Source organism: Fulmarus glacialis, unplaced genomic scaffold, assembly GCF_000690835.1.
Source record: "Fulmarus glacialis isolate BGI_N327 unplaced genomic scaffold, ASM69083v1 scaffold9903, whole genome shotgun sequence".
Taxonomy (NCBI): domain Eukaryota; kingdom Metazoa; phylum Chordata; class Aves; order Procellariiformes; family Procellariidae; genus Fulmarus; species Fulmarus glacialis.
Window position 1 is genome coordinate 7,878 of NW_009204912.1, and position 8,583 is coordinate 16,460.

General features: G+C 42.4%; 1 protein-coding gene across 1 annotated transcript; it reads left to right on the top strand.

The window, feature by feature from the left end:
- The first annotated feature begins 2,870 nt into the window (after positions 1–2,870).
- On the top strand, positions 2,871–7,268 carry OTOR (otoraplin). The gene is made up of 4 exons (XM_009575178.1): positions 2,871–2,994; positions 3,477–3,616; positions 4,197–4,307; positions 7,245–7,268. The coding sequence occupies exons 1-4, from the start codon at positions 2,871–2,873 to the stop codon at positions 7,266–7,268; spliced, it is 399 nt and encodes a 132-aa protein (XP_009573473.1).
- Positions 7,269–8,583: the final 1,315 nt, after the last annotated feature.

The window sequence follows — 8,583 nt, forward strand, 5'->3', positions numbered from 1 at the left end:
TGTCAGCTTAAATAAATGCAACACTCGATCTCCAGCCTCATTATCGAGGGGACAGCTGCTTTTCAGCAAGAATAATTGTCACTTAAGAAAAACAACTTATCATTAGTGGGTTTTTTTCCCAGGTATGGGTAGAAATTGATTACAGTTTGACAGCACTGTCGTTCAGCCTGGTTTTGTCTTTCTAATGATGGCTGGTAGTAGAAGCAGGTCCACAGAAGAAACATAGAAGTTTATCTGTTGTCTTCTCTTCTGCTTTTTCCAGCCCTATTACCAGTGATTTTAATAAGTGGTTTAGGAAGAGCTTTCTGGCTCTTTACAAAGACAATGCAGATGAGCCTGATGGTCTGTTTATACGCAGGTTTTTCCAAAATATGTGTCGTAATTCCTCTGGATTTGTTGTTGGGTTTGGTTTTTTTATCCGTTTGTCAAAAACCTTTACAGGTGGTGTGTGACATGAAATACACAGAATGCAGTGAAGTAAACAGATGTAGTATTTTGAGTTGTAACTGTTACAAATATTTGGGTGGAAAAATCACTTTTAAAAGCTGAAGTGTTTTGTTTGGGTGATGGAAGACCTAGAAAGATATTTTAGGCTAAGAGAATAATGAAGTTTACTTAAAATATGATTATATTTTTGGTGAATCTTGCAGTAGCTGTTGTATGGTGTTGGCTAGGAGGATTGCAATCAGACCCTTGAAGAAGAACGTTTGAGAGGAAGCGGTCGCACAGCGCTTGTCGTGTTGCACCATTCCTCGCTTCTTGAATACTTTTCTCTGTGAGGCCTCTGACTACCCTTTCGGACAAAGAAGTAATGGGGTAGAGTTAGCATGATTTCCTTTAGAAGTAGTTCAGGTAAGTATTGGAGTAGCTGATGTTTAGGCAAGAAACTACAAGGAAGAATGTTTTGCATTGTAGCTACATTGCAAGTGTTGAGGTTTTTTCTGTTTCCAAAGTAATTTGGTCAATGGGGGCGGGAGGAAGGATGCTGGAGGCCTTTCCTCTATGACCGTGGCTCGGTACAGTCCCTTCCTGTGGGCTTTGGCTGTAGCTGCAGAGCATCTGTTTCCCCTAGCTTCTGTTCTGGAACAAGTGAGATCTGACTTAAAACTGTTCTTTGGACAAAGTGCTGCACCTTCAGGGAAGCATGATTGCTTTTTATAAAATCTTGGTATACTTTGTAGTGCTGGCACGTCCACTCAATTCTGAGCAAGTGCTATGTTATCTGTAAGCATAAAACCAGCTACATAAACCACCTTTTTTGCACAAGACCTGAAAAATCTTTCATCTTCTGCTCCCAGGGTACGTTGCAAGATGATGCCTCTTCCACAGTCATCTCAATTACTGTCCTATCTCCATGTATGTTTTTTTTCATTCTTTTTAGTGCTTTTTTTTTGTCTGTGCGATTTCACAAGTATTCTAATACTTGCGAGTGAAAATCGTTTCAATGTGCCTGTAAGGGAGCAAAAGTGACTATGTTATTCCATCATGAACCTTATGTTTTTCCTTCTGCAGTCATCATTTTATAAGTATTAATTATGCTGTCCTTTCATCCCACTAGTCTGTGTACATGAGACTACCATTGCATACCACTGGTCTTCACCTTTATTCAGTTAGAAGGGTTTGTGTGGAGCTGTCTGCAAAGGAAGTTAGACACTACATACGGGAGGCTGGAGGAAGGAATAACGGGCTGGAAGAGGAGAATGTGGTGAAGTCCGCTGTAATGGGAGGGCGATGCCAGAAACTGCAAGATGCTCTTTCTGTAAAAGAGAGTGTGTGATTTTGGACGACAGTTGACAGCTTCCTCCGTTCTGCTTGCGGACTGAAAGCTGGTACGGCCAGCAGCTCTTCAGGCCTCCTTGTGAATCGGGAAGCGCTGGTTCTCTGCAGTGATGTTTTGGGAATTCCCAAACTTGCTCTTGGTCACTTACAAGGACTGATCCAGACCAGCCTTCTGTAGCCTGACAGCTGTGATGTGAATTGCTTACAGTGCAGTAACTCCGGTGGTTGTTCCTTTTGTGTGTATGTGTGCATCTATTTTACTTAAAATACTCCCTACAAGTCTTGCCTCATGTGTGCTAGGACAAGCTTTTGGGAAGTTAGATGAATTCTACATGTCCTCTCCAAGGCATAAAGAGGACCTTTTAAGTCAGCCTGTGGCACTGTATGTTGTTCAGCGTCTTGCATCTGCAAACTCTCAACTGAGTTCAGCTATGTAAATAAAAGTGAAATGGTCGCTGTCCTGGCGTAACCTGTGTGTTTTGCTCTCGACTGCGTCTCTGTGGAAGGGATCTTGCCTATACAAGTATGTGGTGCTTGAACTTTTAGACATCAAATTGAAATTGTTGACTTGCAAAGCCTTTCTACTGTGTTTCAACTCCCAAATGGTTTGTTTACATTTGCATCCATGCGTTAGGGTCCTTTCCATAGACCGTAACAGGGAAATCTCTGCCACTGCGGGTTTATGTTCCAGGGAAGATTACATTTGTCAGTGAGCATTTGAGAAAATGAAGGACTTTAGGATTTGGAAGGATGTAATTTCCTTTGCTGCTGACCAGGGTCTGACTTAATTTTTCATTCTCAAACTTTGCTTGAGGTAAGATTAAGATTATGGACAACTACAGGAAGGCTTAGAACGTTTAAATAATACAGTTGCTGATTGAAATGTTAATGCAGAATGGCTTTGGGAAGGGATTTGGTTTCGTAAGTGGACCCTGAGGTCTTCCTCTGCCTGTGGCTCCTCTGGTGGGGTGGAATGTTGTCCCAACCCCTTCCCGTTGGCCCGGCGTGTTTGTCCAGGTGTCTGCCTCTTCCATAAAAGACAGGGATTGCTGGACCCAGCACACATTCGGCAAGCGCTGCGGCAAATTAAAATGACACGACATGATTATTTGGTTGTTTTACTTTTGTCTCTCGGATTAATGTGTCCTCTTGTAACTGGAATTTTTATGGACAAGCTTGCCAGCAAGAAGCTGTGTGCTGATGACAACTGTGTCTGTAAGTAATTTTGCTTTAATTTTGAGGACAAAATAATCTCAAAAATTACTGTGGAGTTTGGATGCGGTAGTGTGAGGGAAAACTACTCTGCTTATTTAGCTTTGTTATATTTGAATCGGTTTGTCAACTTAAAAAGCAGAGTGGGAGGGTTTATGTGGAGTGTCGCATGCCATTTTACTGCAAAAAGGGATTTGTAAGGGACATTTTTCACTCGAGTGAAAGTAAGCGTAGAGAGAAGGATTGTAACTTCCACTGGGATGAAATGGCACGTTCTTAAGCTGTTACTTTGCTTACTGGAGAATAGAAAAATGAGCCGGACAAATTCTGGTAGACTTCTATTAATTTGAGGATAACCTACTTGTGTCTGTAGAAATAGTTTTACATGTGTGCATACACACACACACATACATTTCTCTCTATAAAAGTGTATATATATATTTTTTAAATCGTCCAACTTCATTCTTGGTTGTTTTTTTTTCTAGACACCATTTCCCTTGCCAGAGTGGAAGAGGATTATAATGCTCCAGACTGCAGATTCATTAATATTAAAAAAGGGCAGTTGATTTATGTTTACTCAAAACTAGTGAAAGAAAAAGACTCTGGAGAATTCTGGGCTGGAAGTGTAAGAGGAGATTCTTGCGTATATGAGCAGAACGGAAGTAGATTAACACGAATTTCTGTCAAGAAATGGATGCTAACGCTGAGCTATTGTGGGTTTTAAAGCAGCAACTTAGTTTTCAAAGTGAATGATTAAACTTAAACTGATTGAGGAGTCTTGAGGGGTTTAATTTTTTATTTTTTTATGAAATATCTTCAATAACTATATGGTAATTATGAACTGAACCTTAACAGAAGGGCTCAACAGTTCTTTTCTATGGCTGTTTGCTGAAACTATGGAGAAACCTTTTATCACAGTCGGCCACGGAAATCTTAAATTTAAGGGAAGCAAAGATAAATATTAGCCGCATTTATAAAAAAATTCCAGGTAAACTATAGGCGGTATTAATTTACTCCAAAAAATGTATGCCTGTATCAGGACTTGTGTTAATGGTTTGTTTCATGTGCCAGCTAACTGGAAACTAGGAAATGTAAAACCAGAGTAAGAAACACTACTAGAAACTGCTTTTGACTAAATTATGAACAAGCTCAAACCAGATGAGGACTGTTTTAAGGTACCTAATTATACATCTCCTTGCTTGAAGGTTTATGGAGAACAGTATGAAGACCATATGGGGACAGTTGGTTATTTCCCTAGCAGTTCAGTCTCAGAACAACATGTCTATCAAGAAGCAAATAAGACTGTTCCTACAACGGTAAGGAATTTGCAAAAGCCCAGCTGGCTACGTAATTTTACTTGGCTGTGTAATGCTAATTTGCTGTAAAAACAAATCATACTTGTGGCAGTTGATTGCAGCATATCACAGATGCTTAGGGATCCAGTCTTTGGGCCTCTATACAGGCAAATAGCCTCAATAAAATTCTAACATACGCTCTGATATTGCAGACATTACAAATGCTGCATTAAGGGCCTGATCCTATTAGAGTTCCTGTTGATTTGAACAGTATTCTTTCAAGGCCACGTAAGTTTTACCCAAACCATTTGCAATACATTGTGAGCAGCTCTCTAGAGTCTGGATATTGTGCTGCGTACTTCAGTAACGCACACAAGCACGCTTTCTATTAATTGTATATATAGATGGACGTTGTCATAGAGAAATTCTGATTTACTCTCTTCTTTTTATGAGAAGGCAAGCATGCTGTCAAAGTTATTGGTACGTCTATCAAAAAGCTGAATTAAAATGCTGTTGGAAACACATTAGTGTTCTGTGAGTAAGTAGGCTGTGTTTCTGAAAGGGTGATTGTCCCTGATTATGTACATGCACCAGACAGCTCTTAATTTTACTGAAGATCTGAAACACTTCACAGAGGATTGGAAGAGGAGGGTCCTTTGTCAGAGGCTGGTATGGTTTGGCTTACAACTAACACTTACTGGTAGCTTATTTCTATGCTTAAAACAAACGGAGTGGTATGTTTCCAGTAATTACCTTCATCAATATTGAATATTTAGCTATATGCTGTTTTGAAGTGTACGGCAAAATACAATTTATTTTTCAATCTTGAAATCGTATCTGGAGTTTTTAATCCCAGGTCCAGATTACTAGATGGGTTTCATTAATGCAGAGGAAATAAGTGAAAGAAAGAATTTTGTTTCATGTTAATAGTTGCTAGGATTTGCGCTATAATGTGTCAGACAAGCTTTATTTGAGGAAATGCGAATCTCAGGTAAGTGATTGCTTTTCTTGACACTACATTAGGTTATTCTGAATTTGGCCCAGAAGCATTGCAGCAATTAATTAGTCACAGAACATGAAAGAACTGCTAAAACATGTTTCTAAGCTCTTGTCTCAACAATATGACAGCCAGTCTGCTGCACAGCAAGCAGAGGTAGGTTAAAGCGATGTCTTAGCCTGCAGGCTGACTCGGGGTCCAGAATGGGCTGTTGTCAGGCTGCAATGCAAAACTTGAATTGGAAAGTAATTTTCTTTCGCAAAACTCGCGACACGGACTTTCACAGTTGTTTCGCCCTTACTTCACATTCTCGCTATGTAGGAACTTTGCAAGGAAAACGAAGGGCGATACAGATGCGTTCTTTTCCTTGTTCTACTGCTCTCAGTCATATGTTGCAAACGTGACCTTAAGGATCTCACTCTTTCTAAGTTCATATTTAAAACAGTCTACAGCCCATCTTGACCAATCTGTGTATGCGCATGCTGCTTGCTCCAGAAATATCCCTTAAAGGTGCTGTTTTATACAGAGCTAGCATTGCACACCACCATAGGTGCCTCTAATATCACCAGCCTTCCATCTGCAAGTCAGAAGCTGGTCTCTTGCACACAGCTCTGTTAGCCTTCCCCCAAGCCGCTGGCAATGTTTTTGCCTTGCTTTCCTGGCCTTGCACCTGCAAAGCCCAATATTGGTGTTACGATGGGTTCTCTTGGGAAGGGGTTGCCTTTTATATTGGGGGACCTGATGATGCCCAAAGCTTAACGATTAATCAGCATGCGGCACCTGCCCCTCATCAAAGCACTGGGTGGCACACACAAATGGCTTTGCATGGAGGAACAATTGATAGGGAACTTGACGGGGAAAAGTATTAGGGGGGGGCACCTGCTGCATCGGAGAGAAGCCTGAAAGAGGACATCATCCTGGGGGCCTCTGTGTCTCTGATCCTCCTTTTATTTTGTTTTTTTCTTTTTCCCCCAAAAGTAGCTTTCACTGTTGGAGTCAATGTATGCCATTAGCTACAGACCCTGCTAACAAACATTTCTGCCTGTGAACTTCTCTCAGCATCCTTTTGTGCAGCACTGGGTAATCCATGCTTGTTGGTTGCTGTCTGAGCAATAAATTTTAGGATTCCACACACCGCCCTCCCCCCCCCCCCCCACCCTCCAATGCTGCTACTTCTGAACCATTGAATCACACTGAATACAATAGATGCGACACAACAGTCTGTCTGTACTACAAAGCGGTGTTGGATTGCCTGCCTTCCCTCGATCACTTAAAATTGGCCATTTGGTGGCTAAGATGAGGGTACTTCATTACCAGCGAGCATCTGTTCCAAAACAGCTCCCTGTCTTCTGCTTCCAGTGGATAGCTATATGTGATACGCTGGTCTCATGTAAATGTCGTACAGTTTGAGCACCACAGTGTGATAATTCCCTGCAGCAGAATTGAGGTCTACATAGCCGTATAAGAGAATAGCAGGAAGTTAGAAGAAAGCAATATGCTGTGGAAGTCTATCCCATGCTGGAAATTTTCAAGCAAAACACGGGCTTTTATTTTCCAGTCAACATTTCTCCGTAGCAAGTGTATCGCATCGCCTCAGTCTGTTTAAGGCACCCACCCTTTTCATGTGTGATTAGGAACTGTTTAAGGATAAAGGGTTACATATGACTAATAAATCCAGGTATGGATGTGGGAATACAAAAAAAAAAAAGGGGAGATAAAGGAATCATTTGAAATGAAGAGAGAAGGTGGTATTGCCTAATTAACTTTAAAAATTTATGGCAGGAACAAATCTTCCCAGCTACGTAAAAGGAGTTAAAAGACCTTTTTCTTTTCCAGAATACTTTGAGTATATTTTAGTGTATTCTGTGTTTGCATTTACTCCTGTACTTGTGGGGGGTGATAATGGAACATTAATCCTTAAGTAATCTCAAAACATCTTTCCTTTTAACTCTCTTTTTCAGGACATTGATTTCTTCTGTGAATAGCGTTGAAAGCAGTCAGGGAATTTCTCGGCTGCTACCAGGGAAAGCTGACAGGAGGAAACCTGGACCCCCTCCTTGAACACACAGCTCTTTCTGTAATACATGTTTGTGAAACAAGTAATCCTTCTTCAAAACATGAAAGTTTTTATTTAAAGGGAGTGATTTGGGATGGGGAAGTAGTCCCACACAGGATTTGTTCTTCAGAAATTTTTTACTTGCATATACTTCGTTACTTGTTAATAAAGCTAATAGCCTTTGAATTGCTGTAAGTCTGTGTGGTATAAGTATGCTATGTGTGGGATTAGATGTGCGATCTTGACCTGCATTTTCCTGCCATAACGTTATACCATGTATTAGATACTAAAAAAAGATGGCTTGGGTGAGCCATCTGTGACTCGCTGGAATAAAGCAATTTTGTTCCAAGAGTATCCAACAACTGAGAAATCGCTAATAACTAAATATGGGCTTTAGCAGTGTGTCGAAAAGGGTATCTCACCTATCAGGGCATGTTCAAGCTGAAACCGTGGCTCAGAGCCATGGGCTGAAACAGGAGGATGGGGTAAGGCTGGGGTTGGTGCCTGCCCAGGGCCTCCCCCAGCTTGGAGGGAGCACGGTGCCCTGTTGCTTCCCTCAGCTCTGGTACAGAAGACGTTTGGCCTCTGCTAAATGTTCAAAGTACGAGAATTGGAGGAGGTATCCTGCTGATCCCTCTCTGGCTCTAACAGTCGTACTGCCAGCACTGGGATGCCTGCTATGTCGTGGAGAGCCTCATTCACGGAATCGGGTGAAGAAGTAGAAAAAGTGTTTACTTTTTTACGAACAAGTACGTTTCCGAAGCCACAGAATAGAGGTGGGCACTCTGTCTCGGAAACTAAAGCCTAAATGCGACTCCGAGTGCCCTCTTGTGGCAGCCCGACACCGGCTGAAGCTCCGTCTGCCCTCAGACAGCTCTCAGCCCCTCAGCCGGCGGAGAACCTTCCAGAAGGGCGGGATCGACCGCCCGCCAGCGCGGCAGCCAATCGGAATGGGGCATTCTCTGCCCCCTCGCGCCCCCAGCTCGCGGGTCCGGGAGGGGGAAAGGGCCGCCTGAGGCACAATGGCCGCAAGGGCGGCAGTCCCGGGCGGGTCATGGCCAGCTCAGCCCTGGAGGGGAGGACGTGTGGGGAGCCGTTGGACCGAGCCTCCTGCCCCCCAGAGCGGGAGGTTGTGTCACTCGATGTTAAACATGCCTGTTGCTGAAAGTGGTGGTGGTATTCAGCCTCCATGCTGTCATTTCGGCCTCAAAAAGTGAGTTTTTCAGGTAAAATTTCATTATTTT

Coding starts and splice junctions, on each gene's coding strand:
- OTOR (XM_009575178.1), top strand. CDS start 2,871: ATGACACGACATGATTATTTGGTTGTTTTACTTTTGTCTCTCGGATTA. Junction 2,995..3,476: donor TGCTGATGACAACTGTGTCT/GTAAGTAATTTT, acceptor TTTTTTTTCTAG/ACACCATTTCCCTTGCCAGA. Junction 4,308..7,244: donor ATAAGACTGTTCCTACAACG/GTAAGGAATTTG, acceptor TCTCTTTTTCAG/GACATTGATTTCTTCTGTGA.